General features: G+C 48.8%; 1 protein-coding gene across 1 annotated transcript in view; it reads left to right on the forward strand.

The window, feature by feature from the left end:
* The window catches only part of LOC122372582 (G patch domain-containing protein 2-like), a 28,260-nt gene extending 8,344 nt beyond the window's left edge, over positions 1 to 19,916 (forward strand). Inside the window, exons 5-10 of the mRNA XM_043349961.1 lie at positions 3,852 to 4,007; positions 4,431 to 4,550; positions 5,297 to 5,507; positions 17,013 to 17,114; positions 17,714 to 17,850; positions 18,148 to 19,916. Of these exons, the coding sequence (XP_043205896.1) occupies positions 3,852 to 4,007; positions 4,431 to 4,550; positions 5,297 to 5,507; positions 17,013 to 17,114; positions 17,714 to 17,850; positions 18,148 to 18,445 (1,024 nt within the window). The 3' untranslated portion in view covers positions 18,446 to 19,916. The remainder of the gene's footprint in view (positions 1 to 3,851; positions 4,008 to 4,430; positions 4,551 to 5,296; positions 5,508 to 17,012; positions 17,115 to 17,713; positions 17,851 to 18,147) is intronic.
* The last annotated feature ends 2,204 nt before the right edge of the window (positions 19,917 to 22,120 follow it).

The following is a 22,120-nucleotide window of genomic DNA, read 5'->3' on the forward strand; positions in this document are numbered from 1 at the left end:
GCAGTTCCTCTGTGTGTACAAATTAGACTGGTACGGGTGTCGGTCTGTATGTACTGAGGTCGGTGCAGTCCCTCTGTGTGTACAAATTAGACCGGTACGGGTGTCGGTCTGTATGTACTGAGGTCAGTGCAGTTCATCTGTGTGTACAGAGACCGGTACGGGTGTCGGTCTGTACGTACTGTGGTCAGTGCAGTCCCTCTGTGTGTACAGAGACCGGTACGGGTGTCGGTCTGTACGTACTGTGGTCAGTGCAGTTCCTCTGTGTGTACAGAGACCGGTACGGGTGTCGGTCTGTACTTGCTGTGGTCAGTGCAGTTCCTCTGTGTGTGCAGAGACCGGTACGGGTGTCGGTCTGTATGTACTGAGGTCGGTGCAGTTCCTCTGTGTGTACAAATTAGACCGGTACGGGTGTCGGTCTGTATGTACTGAGGTCGGTGCAGTCCCTCTGTGTGTACAAATTAGACCGGTACGGGTGTCGGTCTGTATGTACTGAGGTCAGTGCAGTTCATCTCTGTGTACAGAGACCGGTACGGGTGTCGGTCTGTATGCACTGAGGTCAGTGCAGTTCCTCTGTGTGTACAAATTAGACCGGTACGGGTGTCGGTCTGTATGTACTGAGGTCGGTGCAGTTCCTCTGTGTGTACAAATTAGACCGGTACGGGTGTCGGTCTGTATGTACTGAGGTCGGTGCAGTCCCTCTGTGTGTACAAATTAGACCGGTACGGGTGTCGGTCTGTATGTACTGAGGTCAGTGCAGTTCATCTGTGTGTACAGAGACCGGTACGGGTGTCGGTCTGTATGTACTGAGGTCAGTGCAGTTCCTCTGTGTGTACAAATTAGACCGGTACGGGTGTCGGTCTGTACGTACTGAGGTCAGTGCAGTTCCTCTGTATGTTCGGAGACACGTGACTGGTGTCGGTCTGTATGTACTGAGGTCGGTGCAGTCCCTCTGTGTGTACAGAGACCGGTACGGGTGTCGGTCTGTACGTACTGAGGTCGGTGCAGTTCCTCTGTGTGTACAGATACCGGTACGGGTGTCGGTCTGTATGTACTGAGGTCAGTGCAGTTCCTCTGTGTGTACAGAGACCGGTACGGGTGTCGGTCTGTACGTACTGTGGTCAGTGCAGTCCCTCTGTGTGTACAGAGACCGGTACGGGTGTCGGTCTGTACGTACTGTGGTCAGTGCAGTCCCTCTGTGTGTACAGAGACCGGTACGGGTGTCGGTCTGTACGTACTGTGGTCAGTGCAGTCCCTCTGTGTGTACAGAGACCGGTACGGGTGTCGGTCTGTACGTACTGTGGTCAGTGCAGTTCCTCTGTGTGTACAGAGACCGGTACGGGTGTCGGTCTGTACGTACTGTGGTCAGTGCAGTTCCTCTGTGTGTGCAGAGACCGGTACGGGTGTCGGTCTGTACGTACTGTGGTCAGTGCAGTTCCTCTGTGTGTACAGAGACCGGTACGGGTGTCGGTCTGTACGTACTGAGGTCAGTGCAACTGCAGTCCCTCTGTGTGTACAGACTAGACCAGTGAGTGGTGTCTGTATGTAGGTACTGAGGTCAGTGCAGTCCCTCTGTGTGTACAGAGACCGGTACGGGTGTCGGTCTGTACGTACTGAGGTCAGTGCAACTGCAGTCCCTCTGTGTGTACAGACTAGACCGGTGAGTGGTGTCTGTATGTATGTACTGAGGTCGGTGCTGTCACTACGTGTGTACAGAGACCGGTACGTGGTGTCGGTCTGTACTAGTGGTGTCATTTTCCAAAAAATGTCTGACCGATACCGACCGAAATCAAAAATTGGGAAAAAATTTCCGACCGAATACCGACCGATAACATCCCAAGCCAAAATTTGACCGAAATTTGACCGAAATTCTATTTGCTATTACTCTACCCCAAAATTAAAATAATTGGTAAATTCTGATGGAAAATAATGGGAAATGGCATTTCAGTCCCAATTCAGTCAATTCCTAGCCACTGCAAAATACATTTTGTGGTAGAATTTACATTGCTAAGGGTAGACTAGGAACACATGGACCTCAGCATTTCACAGATTTGGTTAATTAGAATTGTCAAGAATCTGCTGTGGTCTATGTAAGGAAGAATACTCATTATGTTGCAAAAGCACGATCAATTAGTAAGTCCAATGGTTGGTAATAGGTATGTTCATGACAACATTCCCTAGGAGAAAAGGCAGAATCAAAACACCACAAAACACATCAACACTGCTTGGAAACTGGCCTTGAGTCTTGAGATGTGGTCTGAGATACTCTACGAAGAATTTGACACTGAAAATCCAGCTGAAAAGGCAGGTATTAGGTAGCTCTGAGCCTGAATTTCGTCCCAAAAATGAAATGAAAATTCATTAAACTGGCACTTTGTCTTATCTTTACAAGAAAACACAATATGCAGACAAAATTAATGCAAAGTGGCGCAAAATAATAGTAAAACCCAGTAGAACCCAAGTAGAACCAAGGATTGACTTATAAGATCCTCTCTTCCCTAACTAAAGGATGTAAGACGATGACGTAATATTTATTTATATGCCCTTTTGGTTGAATTATTGAAGTGAAACTAATTTTCTTGTAGTGAATTACACTTACAATGTTGATTTCATTAGACTTCAAATCAAAATCGTGTTGGACCATTTACATCAATAAAATCATTCACGAGGCAGCATGTAACAATCCAAAACCTTTTTTGCAGCAACTTAATCAGCTGGTTTAAAGTCGCTGTTATGGTGCATCTGTTTCAAAATCCCTTGTGTTTGGAGATGATGTGGAAGATTCCAGAAAGCGGACATGGCCCTCTAGTTTTTATCAAGATTCCTATGTTTTTATGTTGTGGTCATCTAGATTTCAAACATTTGGTTGGTACCTGCAATATTTAAGGAGAATGTGGAATAGTAGAACACCTGTGAAATGTTAATTGAAATGTGATCACTGCTAAGTGCTTAGTGCTAACTGTCCAGTCTTCAGAAACACATTTCAGTAATTCAAGTTCTTTTTGTCCTTGCATTTTTGCTCACTGTATAATGATTTTTGTATGCAATACTTCTTTGATTACAGGTGATATCTTAACAGTTAGACTGGAATTGAGTTTCGAAAATGTGTGTATTTGTGGGGCCAACTGAGTCAAAATCAGCCTGCTTGTAGTTGTGGTTGCACAATGGGTGGCTGCTGCCTGCTGGGTGGGATCAGGATGGGTACTTAAGTTGCCAAAATGTGGCATCTCTTGTAGCTTTTGGGGGAAATTTTGCAACTCTTTATCATTAACATCCCAATAAATTTCATTTTAACTAGGCAAAAATGGAATACTTTCTCTTTTTGAAAATGGTTTCACTGGCAGGGTGACCGAAAGTGTCCGATTTTTGGGGGGCCTGACCGACCGATTACCGAATCGGTCAGCATATCTTTTCGGTAACCGAAATTTTCGGTAACCGATTGACATCACTAGTCTGTACGTACTGAGGTCAGTGCAACTGCAGTCCCTCTGTGTGTACAGACTAGACCGGTGAGTGGTGTCTGTATGTAGGTACTGAGGTCAGTGATTGGGCCAGTGCTATGGAGAGGCGTGGAGTCGGTGACCGGTGTTTACTGGAGTCGGGGGACCCGTATATGCCGAGTTCAGCGTGTGTGAGAGGGGTTTATCAGTGCTGTGTGTACTGAGATCAGCAGCTGTCGGCTGTGGGTCCACCTGGTGAAGCTGTCCCGAAGAAGATCCCTCTGACTCCATCGGCGGTGGACAGGGACGCTCACTTTGACCCCATCGATGACACCCGCAGCCAAAACGCTGTGTCCAGCAGCTCGCGTGACCTTGGCCTGCCTTGTGGTCAGCACCACTGCCGTCTGCCGCCAGGAAGCGGAAGCTGAAGCGTATGGCGCTGGACAGCGAGATGTCGCAGCCGTCGACATCCTCGGTGGGCCTGCCGCCGGGCGCCGGCGCTGGCTCTGTCTCCGAGCTCAGCCGGAAGCGCTCCAAGATGCAGGACGGCTACAGCGACCCCAGACACGGGTGAGAGCGGCACGGCGGCTAGACTGTGTCACCGGGAAACCGGTAATCTTTCGGTGCCCGGTGCGCGTCTTGGAATGTTGGAATCTTAGAACAGAGTGTCAATTAACTTCAAGGTGTCGTGTTTGTCCATGTGTCCCAATAACTTACGTATTGTGAATGCTGAGTAGTGCCATTAATCAGACAAGTAGTACGATTCATGGGTCGTAATATTCTGTGATGTGTCGGTAACGTTGACCTGCATTTTCCAAATATTTTTCTTTCGTTTACCCTTCCTTAGTCCCCCTTTCTCCGTCTGACGGAGTGACCGCCCTCCCGTCTGACGGACCTGGCGTGGCTGTGTGAGGCTGGCTGACCGTGTCCCCATCCCCCATCTGACGGATCGGCCACCCTCTTCCCCGCCTGACGGACCGGCGGCCGTTTCAGGTCGCTGCGTCGGATGTGGAAGCGCAAGTGTGACCGTAAGGAGGGCGGCATGTTCCCGCCGCGCCGGCCACTGCAGGACCAGGAGGAGATGGAGTGCAGCGACCTCGACCGGCTGCACGGGTTGGTAACCGACAGACGGACCGGCTGCACGGGTGGGTAAAGGGCAGACCGACCGGCTGCACGGGTGGGTAACTGACAGACCGACCGGCTGCACGGGTGGGTAACCGACAGACCGACCGGCTGCACGGGTGGGTAACTGACAGACCGACCGGCTGCACGGGTGGGTAACCGACAGACCGACCGGCTGCACGGGTGGGTAACTGACAGACCGACCGGCTGCACGGGTGGGTAAAGGACAGACTCATGACAGGCTGCAAGGTGCACGGATGGGTGGGTAACTAACTGACAGGCTGCACGGGTGGGTAACGGACAGACTGCAGGGGTTGGTAACAGTCTGACTTGGGGCAGCTGTACGGGTGGGTATTGGTAATGAAATGCTTGCGAATGGACTCTTCAGCTTTCGAATTGGCTGCGTTGCAGTTGAAGTATCGGCAGTGTTCATTGCTATAGTTTTGGGGTTCTAATCTTGAGGTAGACTTCTGGATGCTTGGATGTACACTTTGTGTGACGGCAGAGACGCGGTGGGTGGTGTGGACTCCTGGCAGTCCACACCTGGATGGTGTGGACACGACAATCTGAAGAGTCCGGGCCGTCCCTGGGCTTCCCGTGCCACCCCGAACTTCCAGTACCATCCCAGACCACCCGCGGCTGCTGCCGCTGACCCTTTTGCCGCCCCTGGTCCCTTTCGCTGACTCTCTCCAGCCGTCTCCTTCCGTTGACTCTCTCTCCGCTCTCTCCTTGCACAGGGACATGCTGAGCAGCAGCAGCCTGAGCTCTGCCGGCGAGTCGGACGGCCTGGACGACCCGGGCGTCTACACCAACGACGAGGGGCGGGAGGGCGACGACGAACAGTCGGACTGGTACCACGAGCCGGCCGACGAGCCGCCCGAGCGGACCGCCCGGCCCGCCCGGCCCGCAGTCGCCGCCGCCGCCGCCGGCCGCTCCGGGCCCATCAAGGTGCGTGCGACTCGGGGAGGGCTCGGGAGGGATGTTCATAGGGGCAGTGTCAGTCGCCGGCGGCTGCCAGCGCGGTGGTGGTCAGGGTGGGTGTTAACGGTATGATGGACGCGGGTGTTTGATGTATGGGGAATATGCGCCCAGGCCATATTTGTTGGAAAACCAGGCCGCCCCGGCCGTCCGTATTTGTTGCTAGTCTGCAGTCTGCTCCGCCCGCTGCCGGTACCTGTGTACTATGTTTTCACTAAAAATTGAGACAAAGTTTAGTAGGCTGTATCTTCGGTAAAAATGTATCGATTTAAACAAACGAGGCATTGTTGTAATGCACATTGCATCTGCTGCAACCCGTACAGGGTTGGGCAGATAAATTGGGACAAATTTCAACTTCCTCTAAAACGAGTATTTTTTGAGTGATAAAGATAATTTTTGAACATAAATATAGGCTAATGAATATTTTTCCATGTTATGCAGGTTGCGTTGTAATTTTGAGTCGGCTGGTCACAGAACGTGGCCTTAAGCAAGCCACTACCAACTTAGTCCGCGCCCACATGCATGCCAATATTCTAATTATGCTCCATCAAATGGCTGAAAGTAGTGTGTATCGAACAGACATAAACGTTGGAGGAAGAGAAGATGTTGACTCATCCTTACATACTTATTGCATTGACACCGGCCGCTCCCCCGGTTTTCCAGGGGGGCTAAAAGGCAAAATTCAGTTAAATCAGAGGATCCTCTCGAAAACAGTGGCGCGAGCTTACAACGAAGGTAGCCGCGCCATGAGAAAGCGATATACCAGCACCTCAAACATGTACTCTTATGCATTGATGCATATCAACCTGTCAACATAGATGTTGAAGCAGCTGTGACGTTAAAAAAATTGTTTCCTCTTGAAGGGCTTGGAGAAGCGAGCAAGCACGTGCAGGTCATTTCTGACGATGGTGTCCCCCATAACCGAGCATATGAACAACTGCAAACACCATGTAACATCGCAACCAGCCCAGAAGACGTGATATTAGTTCCAAAAAAACATGCAGCAGACATCGGTGATGGCATTCCACTCGGTGACTTCTGACGGTCACGTGGGGCCCCCTTATTTTACGGAATCGGGAGGGGGTTCGCCATTAAAGGGTACCTAACCATTATTCCGGCAGTTCGAACCAACAAGATGGAAGAAGGCAACATCCTGCATGGGGTGATGCTCTTCGAGGAGTCAGCTCCCCGGCATACAGTAAATTAAATACAAAATCTCCTGAAACGGAGGATCCCGCAAACTGTACCCAAGGGAAAATGCCCCCTTCCTCATTAAACCTCAGCCCACACAAGTTCTGGTTGCTGGGGCGTTTTTGCGGGTGAGTCTAACGAACGTCCCCATGTGACTGTGACGAGCCTCAGCAGTGCCAGTCGGCTACAATTACGAGCCATTTCAGACGGGAGATCTCGCCGCGCGTGCAGTCAGTCCAGGCACCGACAAGGACTGATGCAGGTGGACCACGGTGACCATATTTAGTGATAAATGTGTAAAATTGGTGTGACAATATGTGATCCAAATTTGAAATGCCTATGTTTACAAATTTCTAAGCTACGGCGTTTTAAATGCAAATACGTATTTTGTCCCAATTTATCTGCCCAACCCTGTAGAGCGTCAACAGATTTGCCTGATTCCCGTAGGTCATTTTTTGGACATTTTCTTGGAAGTGTTTTCACAAGCTCTGGCACCAGTGGACCGGGAATTTGGCCAATTCATGGTGGTAGCGAGCAGCCAGTTGATATTTTGTATCAAATTTAAAGACACCAACATACGTTATAGCCTTCGGCAAATCACATTAGATACTCATTTGTTAAATTTCAGTCGTGGCAAATGGCTTATCGGGCCATGCTCCAATCATGCAATTTTTACATCGATCGGAGCCCCCAAGGCGCCCCTTGATAAGTGTGCTGGCGCGAGGTCGGACCAGAAGATCACCTTCTGGTTACATATGTTGTTCTGCATGAACCAGGAACCTCTAGTGCTAAGTAATAGTTTTGGCTCAGAAAGTATCGTATTTTAAAGGACCGGCCTGGAGGAATAAAGTCGAACTGATGATATGCTCTGAAATAAGACATGTACCACGGCATCCAGCGTTAGCTTGGATGCTAAATGGACGTTAGCTCTTGCACCATTGATAACATCACTACAGAACACTGTATTGTCTAGTTAATTGTCGCCCCTTGACAAAAACATGATTTTTCTTCCTTAAATAGATCAATATTTTTCTGCAATTTTTGGCTCTTTCTTGGCCATTGTATATTTACTTCTCTTGCCTTATGTTGTTCCCAGTCGCTTCGAGAAATCATTTACGCCGTTTGTAACTCAGCCTAGCCTCAGGTGTGATATATGTTCTTCGCTTAGGCACACAATACCTTACTGATCAACAGCATTGTGCCGTGAGGTGCCAAAAAGCCCCTCCACGTGCATTTTCGGGGCCCCGACCTTTCCTTAGGTCAATATCTTCACATTTGCACCACTTCAGATTTTCTGACTCCCACACCCACTAGAACTTTCGTCCCACCATACGGTAACTAATTTCGACATCTTAAGCTTTCATTAGGTATTTGTACGTGCCAGACTCTCCCATTGACGTACTATTTTGGGAAAGCCTGCCAATGGGCTTTCGGTGGTCCTTATTTAAAACAACCTCCAACGCGACTGTTTTCATTACACCCGTGAAATTTTATGCTCGGTATGATAACCACTACCAGTATAACGCCTTTTGGGGCGACTAACGGAGCGAGCGAGAGGGTGGGCCTTGCACGTGCGAAATTGCGAGGGGGTACCTCCAACTGACTTGTGCACGGCACCCTACTAACCGGTCTCTAGCGATGTGCCAAATTTGGGCACAATCGGCCCAGCCGTTCTCGAGATCTGGAAGCGGCACCCTGCACGTGCGCACGAACAAAATGGGTCCCAACTGACTTGTGCACGGCACCCTACTAACCGGTCCCTAACTGTGTACCAAATTTGAGCGCAATCGGTTGAGCCGTTCTCGAGATCTGGAAACGACCCCTGCACGTGCGCACGTGCAGCAGCACCCCAACTCTGGCACATGGATATGCAGTGCCTAGTGGGTGCCTACCTACATGCCAACTTTCAGCGCAATCGGCCGAGTAGTTACCGAGATATTGCAACAATTACAAAACTGACACCTCTTCGTTTTGCACGTGGCACGTGCATAAGGGGTCACCCATATGCATCAGGAATAGTCCAATACTTGGTAGAAGGAATGAAGCTACCCTACAAAAATTACCGCATGTAAATCGGTCAAGTGGTTGCTGAGATATAAGCCTCGCAAAAGCGTCCGCACGGCCGGCCAGCCGCTCATACTCAGAAATTTCCGTTAATCTAAGGAAAGACTCCGCTCGCTTCGCTCGCTCCGTAAAAAAGTCCCTTTTATCTCCATGCTAAGTTGCATCGTAATAGCATGGATGATATAACACTGGATTGGTGTCTCGTGGAAATTAACATTGGGATCCGCGACATTGGGATCAGGCCTGCCATCTAGCGAGAGAATTATCGTAAGTTAGGAGCAAGCCGAGTGAGCGCCATCTCTCAGCATTATGACACACGTGGGTGTGGTGTGTTAGTTGGCTCGAAGTGCATATTCCCACGAGTTGGAGGTAATCTAACTGGACCTGAGACGACAAAAAATGTCTCAAATGCTTGAAAGCCCAAAACGTCAAGCAGCCTTTAGGTAATAACGAAAATAAAATGCGTAAGACGGTGTGTATTGAAACGCCCAGTCCCATTGGCTTGTACGAGCTTTTATATGGCCATTTACTCACAATGGTAGAGCAGTTTGACAATATGTCATACATATTTGGTAGGCTTATTCCTTCTTCTCCGAATTTCGCCCGATTTTCTTCATCTTAGTTAATGTTACGGCACGTGTCACGTGCCAACTTAGGGGTGTCGAAATTGTTCCACATGAAGTAACTCCGCAATGGCTGGGCCCATTACGGTAAAATTTCGTCAATAGTTAGGCACCCAGTGGCCAATGCATTTCCATGTGTCACTATGGGGGTGCTACTGCACGTGCGCACGTGCGGGGTGCCGCTTCCATATCTCAAGAAGGGCTGGGCGGATAACACTCAAACTTGGTACACAAATGTCACATCGATGCTCGCACTGCATTGATCAGTGCTTACATTGGAGTCGTTAGGAAAACGATGAAATGAGATGCGTGGTGTTAATGCCTTTCTGTTCCAGCAGCTGATTGATCCGCAACAGGAGATCCTTGTTTGTGAAGGCTTCGTCTCCCTTTTCCACTCCTTGTTTAAAATAACATTAACAATGTACGAAGAAGATCACACATCAAAGTTGTTTTAGGCGGCTATCTTGGGCCAGGACTGCGGAGTTGTAGTCAGAGAAAGCGGTTCTGTTCCGACTCGGAATCGGTTGATTTTTGAAAGTTGTAGTCGGAGTATGAGTCGAACGTCACCGAAAAGTCATCGACTCCACAGACTTACGAGGGCTGCAGAGTCGGAGTCTGTGTGAATCGACAGTTCTGCCCGAAGGAGTCGGAGTCGATATTTGGATACCGGAATCGGAGTTGGAAACAAAGTCACTGAAATTTCATCGACTACGCAGCACTGGTTGGGTCCTTTTCATAGAGCGTCTTGAATGGCATATTGAGCGGCAATGACGTTAGCAATTCCGTGTAACTTTTTCATTAGACTTATAGATAGTACTTACGTTCGTTTTGTTCTTTGATCGGACAATTTGTTTGATTTAGGCCAAGTAAAGACTCATGTGGAAAATAGCGAAAACGACACGTGCTGGCGAAGTCTCCAATAACTCCCTGTTTCACGATTTAATGAGGAAATAACATGGAACTGCTTATCTTATTACTGACCCTGCACATAAATCTATTAATTTCTTCGCTTTTACTGACATATAAAGACATAACCTTTTGAAAAATTGCACAACAAGCCTGCTACTACACCACACTCCCGTGTGTCACAATGCTAATCAGCGGCGTTCACTCGGCTTGCTCCTAACTTACGATAATTCTCCCGCTAGATGGCAGGCCTGAGCTCAATGTCGCCAAAAACTGCGAAGACACCAATCCATTATTATCTCATCCATGGTAATAGCATAGTTTAATAAATAACAAGTGAAGACACTTCACCAATGTATAATGCAAACTCATGTAACAACTTTTCTTCAGCTGGAAGTGGGCTATGTAGCTACTCACGCTGCAGTATGACGTAATAAAACGTCATAAAACGTCACTCCCTAAATCATTGAGCGTTATCCTCAGCCTACATCATCGTCTTCCATGCCCCGTCATGATGGATTTTTTAATTGACTTAGACATGAAAACCCACGTTTTTTATTCCACTAAATGAAGGTAAATAATCCCAGTCCCTTACAGAATGCCTTGGTACACACAAAATCAAAGGACATCGATGTGCCACAGCCCGATGAAAGTCCTACTCGATTTTGATCGTCCTATGAATGACATAGACTCGAGAACCCATGTTTTTTATTGCATTTGATGAAAGAAAATCATCGTATTTTCTTATAAAATGCGTGAAAATATTCCAAATCAGAGGACATCGATGTGCCACAGCCCGATGAAAGTGCTCTTCGATCTAACTGCGCTCCAACATGCTGAACATCGTATCAGCATTCACTCTATCCCGTAACGTTACTCTCGAGAACCCACTGTTTTTATTGCATGTATGGTCGCTTACTGAATGCATTGTGACAGAACCGGTATGAAAATATTCAAAAACAGAGGACATCATAACACCACCGGCTCCTAAAAGGTGTAGGGTATTTTCACAACTTCTCTAAAACATAACCCATTTTGATCGGTCCTATGAATGACATAGACTCGAGAACCCATGTTTTTTTATTGCATTTAATGAAAGAAAATGATCGCATTTTCTTATAAAATGCGTGAAAATTTTCAAAATCAGAGGACATCGATGTGCCACAGCCCGATGAAAGTGCTACCCGATCTAACTGCGCTCCAACATGCTGAACATCGTATCAGCATTCACTCTATTCCGTAACGTTACTTTCGAGAACCCACTGTTTTTATTGCATGTATGGTCGCTTACTGAATGCAATTTGACAGAACCGGTATGAAAATATTCAAAAACAGAGGACATCATAACACCACCGGCTCCTAAAAAGTGTAGGGTATTTTGACAACGTCTCTAAAACATAACCCATTTTGATCGGTCCTTTGATTGACATAGACTCGAGAACCCATGTTTTTTATTGCATTTAATGAAAGAAAATGATCGCATTTTCTTATAAAATGCGTGAAAATTTGCAAAATCAGAGGACATCGATGTGCCACAGCCCGATGAAAGTGCTACTCGATCTAACTGCGCTCCAACATGCTGAACATCGTATCAGCATTCACTCTATTCTGTAACGTTACTTTCGAGAACCCACTGTTTCTATTGCATGTATGGTCGCTTACTGAATGCAATTTGACAGAACCGGTATGAAAATATTCAAAAACAGAGGACATCATAACACCACCGGCTCCTAAAAAGTGTAGGGTATTTTGACAACGTCTCTAAAACATAACCCATTTTGATCGGTCCTTTGATTGACATAGACTCGAGAACCCATGTTTTTTATTGAATTTAATGAAAGAAAATGATCGCATTTTCTTATAAAATGCGTGAAAATTTGCAAAATCAGAGGACATCGATGTGCCACAGCCCGATGAAAGTGCTACTCGATCTAACTGCGCTCCAACATGCTGAACATCGTATCAGCATTCACTCTATTCCGTAACGTTACTTTCGAGAACCCACTGTTTTTATTGCATGTATGGTCGCTTACTGAATGCAATTTGACATAACCGGTATGAAAATGTTCAAAAACAGAGGACATCATAACACCACCGGCTCCTAAAAAGTGTAGGGTATTTTGACAACGTCTCTAAAACATAACCCATTTTGATCGGTCCTTTGATTGACATAGACTCGAGAACCCATGTTTTTTATTGCATTTAATGAAAGAAAATAATCGCATTTTCTTATAAAATGCGTGAAAATATTCAAAATCAGAGGACATCGAAGTGCCACAGCCCGATGAAAGTCCTACTCGATCTAACTGCGCAGTGTGCTCCAACATGTTGAACATCGTATCAGCATTGACTTTATTCCGTAACGTTACTCTCGAGAACCCACTGTTTTTATTGCATGTATGGTCGCTTACTGATTGCAATTTGACAGAACCAGTATGAAAATATTCAAAAACAGAGGACATCATAACACCACCGGCTCCTAAAAAGTGTAGGGTATTTTGACAACGTCTCTAAAACATAACCCATTTTGATCGGTCCTATGAATGACATAGACTCGAGAACCCATGTTTTTTATTGCATTTAATGAAAGAAAATAATCGCATTTTCTTATAAAATGCGTGAAAATATTCAAAATCAGAGGACATCGAAGTGCCACAGACCGATGAAAGTCCTACTCGATCTATCTGCGCTCCAACATGCTGAACATCGTATCAGCATTCACTCTATTCCGTAACTTTACTCTCGAGAACCCACTGTTTTTATTGCATGTATGATCGCTAACTGAATGCAATGTGACAGAACCGGTATGAAAATATTCAAAAATAGAGGACACCATAACAGTACCAGCCCCTAAAACTGTAGAGTATTTAAACAAAGTCTGTATTATACGAGTCATTTTGATCGGTCTTTTCCTTCACTTTGACTTGAGAACCTATGCTTTTTATTGCGCGAAATGAATGAGAGTCATCGCATGTTCATTGTGCCTATTGAATGCATTATAATATGCAAAATCAGGGGACATCGATGCGTTTCAGCCTGGTGAAATGCCCAGTTGATGAATAGCTGTTTGGCTCAATTTAACACTGCGTCGGCATTTACACAGCTTCCGAACGATATGCCTGATAAGAGAACATGAATTCTTAAGTATTGCGAGCTGTGGGGCCTGTCCCTGTGTTCATACGCTATACCCATTCTGGCATAAAGAAGACATTCTTAGCTTGTAAAGATGTGTAGTAAAAATAGGTTTTTGGTCTTCTCATTATGTTTAAGTGATATTTCATTTCAAGTTGCGTATAGAGGGATTTATTTTCGGTGTTTTGTAGAAAATAAGGGTGAATTAGCTGTTACAACCAACACTTATATAACTACAAGCTTGGATAGTAGTTTCTTGGGTTAGAAGTTTTCACTACAGTGATGAAACTTTTGCACTACAATGACGAAAACGTCATCAATCGTCATCAGATATCGCTGATTTTCTGAGAGAGCACTTCCGGCAGAAGAAAACGCATTACACAAAATAATCGAAGTGTCTTCACTTGTTATTTATTACACTATGGTAATAGCTTGCTTCACTTTTGATGTGCAGTCATTCAAAGTTTGTGTCAATTTTTAGTGAACACCCTATAGTTGGTCCGGTCTGTCCGCTGTCTGCTGCTGTCGGTAGTCTGAGGTCTCCCCTGGCGGTACCTATCCACTCTTACGAGGGGGCATCGAAAAGTTCTGATCATCACCATGAATTATATGCGATATAAATTTGATTTTTTTACATGATGTTCATTATTCCTTCACAAGTCACCACACACGACCGCAAACTTATTGCATCGTTTCTTGAGCTGCCTCAGGCGGTCATTGTAGGACCCTCGCAGTGTCCCGTAAATCACTGCTCCACCTCATCAATGACGGCATTTCTGTCCTTAAATCACCGGCCATACTGTGGATTCTTCACCTGCCGTAACAATCAAGAGTCAGTCAACCCGCGCTCCACTGGGGGGGGGGGCTATTTATAGCCCCCCTCCCGTTTTTCTGCAATAACTTCCAAACTACTTGACGTATCGACGCCAAACTTTCAGTACCTTAGGCTGCATCAATTTGACACCTTGTGTCAAAATTTGAACTTCGTAACTACTATAGGTCGGCCGGAAATGACGTCAGAGTGACGTCATGTTCGGCCGATTTCGACGCAAAACATTGAACCACGGCAATCGCTCCCAAGAGCTCAGTTTTTAAGCTAGATCCAATTTCTTTGCATGAGAGGACTCAGAATCAGACATGTGCACGGATCCCAGACAACCAATCACGGAAATCGAGATGGCCATTAGATTGACGGTCTTCAAGCATGAAATTATGGTGGAAAACATGGCTCATAGAAGCCTCTCAATGAACCAACTATTTTGCATTCCTTCAGGGTTAACAGTTCTGAGAAAATCCCTCAAGATCCATCTCGGATCCATGATTCGTGGCCATGGATCCGAGATGGATCTTGAGGGATTTTCTCAAAACTGTGAACTCTGAGGGAATGCAAAATAGTTGGTTCGTTGAGAGGCATCTATTAGCCATGTTTTCCACCATAATTCCATGCTTTAAGTCCACTAATCTAGTGGCCATCTTGATTTTCGCGTTTGGTCGTCTGGGATCCGTGCCCATGTCTGCTCAGAATAGATTGCGCTATCAAACTGCTATCTCGGATTTTCGAAATTTTGAAAATTTGGAAAATTTAATATAATAAATTCCAAAATATATATTTTTACATTTTTTTTTCAAAAAGTTTTTCACTTTTCGAAAAAAACGGAATATATGTGATAGAACGCATTATTATGACTAACTCCAGCAAGTTTTAGCTAAATATCTTCAAAAATGGCCAAGTTTTACGCATCATTGCAAAAAATTCACAATTATTAATTTTTCAAATCAATTTTTCAGCACGTATTTGACATCGTACGCCAATAAAAATAGCACCATCGTGTTCCTGAGCTCAACTTGCATCCAATAGACACCTTTTTTGTTGAAAAATTTTAACTTCAAAATTTGGCCTTTTTTGACCTGAAAGTGACCTGACCTGAGCTAAATTCGACTCAAAATGACCTCGAATGACACAGACGACATCAAATTCGAAATCTCTGACCTAAATGGACCATAAAACATGTGTCACGTGACCGACGCATGATATAATATTTTCGTGACCTGTGATGACCTGACCTTGACCTGAAAATCAAAGTACAAGTTTGGTACCCTCAGGGTAACTAGAGCATCTGTTCCCGAGTGTGTGATCCAAAAATGAGCCTGATCTGACTTGTAAGACGGCGGCCAGAGCCCAAAACGTGAACAAGCCAAAATGCTAATAATTTTTACTTTGACCTGACCTGTGACGTCATCGGTGACCTCGAGGTCAATGAAATTAGGTTTCGCTCGACAGTTTTTCCGGGGCCATCAGACACCGTTTGAATTTTGACGATCGACCCAGTAGTTTCGGAGTTAGGAGGGGGGGCTATGAATAGCCCCCCCCCCCCCAGTAGGGCGTGTTATACGCAGACCCCAGTGGGGCGCGGGTTAATACCCGGTCAGGTGAATTTGTTAGATGCGGTAGGATTTAATGTCCATATGTTGTTTCTTCAATCGCAGCTCAGGACGAATGGGCGGGGGTGCTGTCGGTGAGGATAAAACATCTTTCTTGAGCTTTTTTTGCGGCGATTCTGCTCGAGGCCATCTCGCAACTTCTTCGAAAGTGTGCAGTAGTGCTTGCTAATCATTATCCGACCATCATCAAGACAGTCGGTAATGGCTATCCTACGCCAGATCCAGAACACTGATAGCATTGACCTTCCATATCGGCTTCTGCATCTTCGCTTTTTAAGAAGGACAGATGTGCCGCGCTTCAACTTCTTGATCATCTTTTTGTCTCTGGATCATACACATAGACCCAGCATTCGTCACAAGTCATCAAACGATCGAAGATGTCTTCAATTTCCTGAAAATGCCTAGTTTTCATTTTGAAAGGCCAAGACGCATTTTTCTCTTGAACAAAGTAGACACACGAACTTCTAAGCGGGCTGACTCCTTTATCGTCTGTAGTTCTTCGCTGATAATATTTTCAGGCACTGCCAGCATCGAATTCGAGACCTTTCTGTTGCACAATCGTCTGAAAGGTCAGACGACGATCTGTAAGGATAAGGTCCTCCACTTCCTTCACAGTCATCACCTTGTCAGTCACTGGTAGTCACTCACTTCTTGACTCCCCTGCAAGTGCCATGCAACAAAGTTGAAAATTATTTCTTCATTTTCGGTAAGTGCATGAGATGGGCTTTCCTCGCCATAAGCTAATTTCACGTTCTTGATGTATTTTCCCAGTGTGATACCGTTTCAAATGCATTAGTTGGATGACTGTTCGGTCCTCAATGGGCCCAATACTCATCTTTTTTACTTCTTAGTCTCTCCTACATAAGATAAAACCACTTTTCAGGATTTTCTTTGCGGGAACATTGTTCTTGAGAACCAAATAAAATACCAACCAAAAATCATCAAAATCGGTATATATCTTCTATGTGATGATCAGAACTTTTCGATACCCCCTCGTAGGTGTCTGTTAGTGCAGGCTAGTCTGGTCTGGCAGTGTGCGCCGTCAGTAGCTGCAGTATGACTCGTTCCCGGTCGGACTGTGGCTCTCCACTATCTGACTCCCGTGTGTCCTCCGCAGCCGAGCCGGGAGATCCGCGCCGGCCGGCGCCGGCTGCGGGACCGGCGGCCCGCCTTCTCCATCGTCTCGTCGCTCAACGACCGGGTGGCCGCCTTTCTGCAGGTCAGTGGACGGGCCGGACGGCGCGCCGGCCAGCTGGTCAGTCAGCCTCACAGGGGCGCGGTGGCAGGGGAGCCGGGACAGAGCTTTACGGGTGGTGACCGCCGGCCAGCTGGTCAGTCAGCCTCACAGGGGCGGGGTGGCAGCGGAGCCGGGACAGAGCTTTACGGGTGGTGACCGCCGGCCAGCTGGTCAGTTCGCCTCACAGGGGCGGGGTGGCAGCGGAGCCGGGACGGGACTGTACGAACGAGCGGTCAGCCTCACGGAGTGGGGAGTGGCAGGGGACTGGGACAGAGTTGTGCTAGATCTGATAGTGCTCGAGTGTTCGAGGGTCACGGACGGCAGGGAAGTGTTTTGGCTGTAAATGTGAACTGCCCTTGCCGCGTTTGGTAGCAGTTGTGCTTATTGGCACGGGTAAGGATAATGGCAGACCGGGTAGCGTAAAGATCGTTATCGCTCTGTTTCGCCGGCAGGATCATCAACAGAGTGTCGTATGAACTTTGTTCTGCCGTCAGGGCTCTCAGCAGACCGAGACGTGCCGTTATATTTGTTCTGTAATCTGTAGTAGTGTGGGTGTTTTTATCATTATGTCCCGCCGCCAGGACCCGCAGCAGACCGAGGTGCACCTGCAGACGGGCGGCGCCAAGGCTGAGGAGGACCAGCTAGGCCACCTGGCCAACCTGTACTCGCTGAGGGTGCGCCGAGACGCGCCCGGATCCTTCAGCGCCTTCAAGACCGGGTCAGTAGTACGAGCCGATCGGTCGGCGGGGTCATATCAGACCGGGCCAGTACGAGTCGGTCAGTCGGCAGCAGAACCTCAGGACCCGACCGGCAGCCGTGGTGGTCAGTGGTTATGCGAGGCGACTTTTATTGCGGTGACAAGTTTGCTCCCAACTTTCAGGTTTACACACAAATTTTAATTTCAACGTTATCAGCATGTGAGGACCAATAGAACGGAGCTAACGGTAGGTATAGTAAGTAACAATCTGAGGTATTTTGCTCTCCCCAATATGACGTGTCCCCCTCTGCTCCCCAGGATGACCACGCGGGGCGTGCTCGTGTCGCCCGAGTACCAGGGCCGCGGCGGCTCGGGCGACTCGAAGCGGCGCCGGCGCACCACGCCGTCCGTGTCTGTGGACCAGTTCTGCGTGCCGGCCGAGCCGCGCGGCGCGCCGTCCGTGCCGTGGCTGCAGCCGCTGCCGCTGCCGCTGGCCGCCGGCGAGGCCGGCTGCAGCCGACCTACCAGCGGCGACGGCCACACGCCCGTGCCGCCCGAGTCGTCCAGTCCGCAGACCACCGAGGAGCCGCACTCGCCGGCCAACGACGCCGAGTAGCCGACGGCGCGGAGGGTGAGGGACTGCCAACGGACAGGGGTGAGACTGGGGACGGGGGCACAGGGGGAGAGACGGAGGGACACGTAGAGGGACGCGTAGAGAGACGGCGTAAGGTAGACACAGTGAGAGAGACGGTGTACGGATAGATGGATGACAGAGGGGAGAGACGGAGGACGGGCAGAAGTAGGTAGACTGGTGATAGACGGCGAACGGTGGAAGGTGGGCAGAGGGACGGCGGACGGGGAGGGACGGACGCAGGAGCTGACAGCGAATGGATATAGACGGACGGAGAGACTGGGATAGACACTGGTGGACGCCGGGGACTCTGAGGAAGACAGACGGATGGACATTGGGTAAACAGAGGATAAGACGGCGGACGGAGGGAGGGACCTCGAGATGGCCGACACTGGGGGTGAGACGACGGACCGCCTGCTTTCCCGCCACTTTAAGAAAGTCCAGAATGCTGGCGCAGTCGTGTGTTTGGTTGCTGAAAGGTGGTCCGCAGTTGAGCCGAAACCTGAGTGAAACCCGTGATTAGTATTTATGGCTTAACGAATGAATTTTTATGATTGAAGTCTGGTGACGCGACTAGGCAGTGTGAAGTTGTGAATGGCGTGCGCGAGTGAAGCATCTACCTCTGGCTATGTAGAGCCGCGGCGGGACGCTGGTCCCGGCCCCCACCACCAGGCTGGCGCTGCCGCCAGCGCCGGGCACCCTGGTGTCGTCTCCGGTCAGCGGGTGCCCGGGCGTCGTGTACCGGTGTAGTAGAGGGACGGACAGCGGTACACCACTGCTGGTCCTGCGGGTACAGCCGTACCGGTCCGCAGCGGTCTGAATGGACCAGCCCGGTCCAACCCGTGTTCAACACGAACCAGTCCGGTCCAACCTGTAAGACAAACATGGTCCAAGACCATTAGCCAACCAAGTCCAATATATTTATCGGCGCCGCCCTGCCATTCTACAGGTCATCTCACGCGTGACATTCCTGAACAATGGAAATGGCCATAACAGTCTAGATGTTCTGCTTAGTGTACAGTGCGTCTGTAGATGTTCTGTTTTACGCCACCGGATGTCGGTGGTGGTGTGGCGGTCTTTTAGATACTACTGGTCTGAATGCCTCATCGTCCGCCACTGGTGAGCTAGTCACTGCGGCGGGACACCCACCTCTGGACAGGGCCGTGTCAGTCGGATCCCCAGGCGTGCCCGCACAGTGACCCGGGCCGCTGTCAGGCCCCACCAGTAAATCGATCAGCAGGTGCGGGCGGCGCTTCTGTGTGAAGTGTGAGAAATAATCGATACACTACCGTGTCCGCTAACAATCCGCTCAGGGGCTGCGCTCCTGATTATTGCTTGCCATTGATCTCGCTCGATACAATTTGACAGTTCGGTCGGCTATCAAAATGTTGTCCATCTGTACAGAAGAAGGGCCGTATTGTAACTACGTGTATAACAATACACATCTGCGAACGAAGTGGTTGGTGTAATATTGCAGCAGCAACGGATCTTGCAACCATTCCTTCTTGAAGGATTATATTTTAAGCGACAACTATATGGAAAGCTCGCAGTCTGCCGATCCGATACTTCGGATTGTGACCAAGGCTAGGATTAACCCTCGCCGGCCGAGGGGGGGGGGCGGGTGCCGCCCCCCCCCCATAGGGTTTTTTCGCGATAGCTCCGAACACGCTGGCGATAGAGAGCTGAAACTTGGCATACCTGACCTTTGATCCAAGCCGCATCTTTTGACACCAACCGCATTTTTCGGTCAGGTCAGGTCACTGACCTATGACGTCATAAGTGAACCTCTGCACGGTCTTCAGATGTCGCAACTTCGCAACGCCCTCACTGCCAGAGGAGATGTCACAGGGAAATGAAACTTGCAGGATCTAGTATCCATTATGAGTCTCACAACTTGTATATCTCGGATTTTTCCTAAAGGTCATATGAGGTCAGGTCATTTTCGTGACCTCACCATTATAAGTCAATGGGGAAAAATGAAAACTGCTATTCTGGCGCCGGGAACGATCTCCAACTATCTCAAGCACACAGAATCGTGATTTGATGCACTCCTTGCAAGGTTAGATGCGTCACTTTTGCAATGTTGACCTTCCGTGACGTCATTTATGACGTCATCAAGGTCATATTAGTTTTTCGTCAATAACTCCCGATCAAATTGAGCTAGCGAGTCGAGAAAGCCACCAATGGACTCAGGAAGACCTGCCGAATCGAATGATATGCGACATGACCTCTTTCGCCCAACTTCGTGACCTGGGGGTGCTGACCTGACCTTGACCTGAGGTCAACACCCCAAGTTGACCTGACCCAAACAAAAAGTATATCATTCGACGCGCCTGAGCGAGGCGAACACGATGCTGCCAAAATCGCGGCTCTGCGGCCGTTTTTTGCGAAGTTATTCACCAAAAACTGAACCGTACCCTGGGGCACTTGACCTGACCTCAGAGGTCACCGGTTGACCTAGGACCTTAAAATCGGGTACCAGTCTCTGCGTCTCGTAACGGCGCACACGTTCGTTTTTTCCGCGACGCGCTAGCTCCACCAGGGGCGAAACGGCGAGGGGGGGGGGGGTCGTACCCGCCCCCCCCCCCTCGGCCGGCGCGTATGTAGAAAACCAATAGGTCCGGCGAGGGTTAACACTGTTTATGAATTCATAACAGTGTTAATAACCAATATTCATATTGGTGTCCTGAAGGTATACTGTTGGATTCTGTTAATTATCAAGGAATACCAAACATGCCCGATGTTGATGAGACCATTTGACTATTTGCCATCAATCTTCTGTCTGGCTCAAGAAGTTTGGGTGTGAAAGACTATTCTGTTTTTGAAGGCACTCCACCAAAATATTAAAGCGGGGGCACGGTAGCAATTAATTACTTATTACAATGTTACGCCATGATTGCAATGTTTTACCGCAACAAATTGAATGAATCGCCTTTGCACAGATGGGATACGGCCACCAACCAGCATGCAGCATGTTTCGCGGGAGACTTGACGGCCGGTGAATGGGTGAGCCATCCCAGGTGCGGCAGAGGGTCGGTCGGGTGCTCTGCCCGGTTTGCAGCTCCTCTGTGTCTGCACGTGGCCCGTTTCTGGTCGCAGTGCGGCGCCGGTGACCTCCATTAGCCCAGCGACCGTGGCGGCCGCTGTCGGTGGGTGCCGGCGGGGCCGGGCGGCCGCTGTCGACCGGGCTCGGTGCAGGAGCCGGGAATCGACCCGGCCGCCGCCACTGCTCGCCCGGTCCGCCTCCTCCAGAGCCGTAAACAGACACCGATAGGTGGGGGGGGGGGGGGGGGGGGTAGGGACGGGAGGGGACAGGCTCAAGGTCACCCCACTGGGAGCCGCCCACCCACAACGAACGCGGGACTTCTTCAACAGCACTACGAAAATTCCATAGCAGAGTTGAGAGTATCGTACGCCGGCGTCCCCTCTAATACCTATTCTAACCATAGGCGTGCATCCATCCTATACTCGTTTCGTAATTGGTAGGTAATCGCAGCACCGCTGCAGCGTGGTTCCCGTCTCCATCCAAGGACTCGCGCGGCTCGGCCGTCACGGAGAGCTACATGATCGGGGAGGGGGATCGCTGCGGGGCCGGGGCGCAGTTCCTCGTACCGACCCAGGCTGCTGCGGCAGGACCGCGGAGTCGGACGGACCGGTGAC

Source organism: Amphibalanus amphitrite, unplaced genomic scaffold, assembly GCF_019059575.1.
Source record: "Amphibalanus amphitrite isolate SeventyFive unplaced genomic scaffold, NRLGWU_Aamphi_draft 000037F_arrow, whole genome shotgun sequence".
Classification (NCBI taxonomy): Eukaryota; Metazoa; Arthropoda; class Thecostraca; order Balanomorpha; family Balanidae; genus Amphibalanus; species Amphibalanus amphitrite.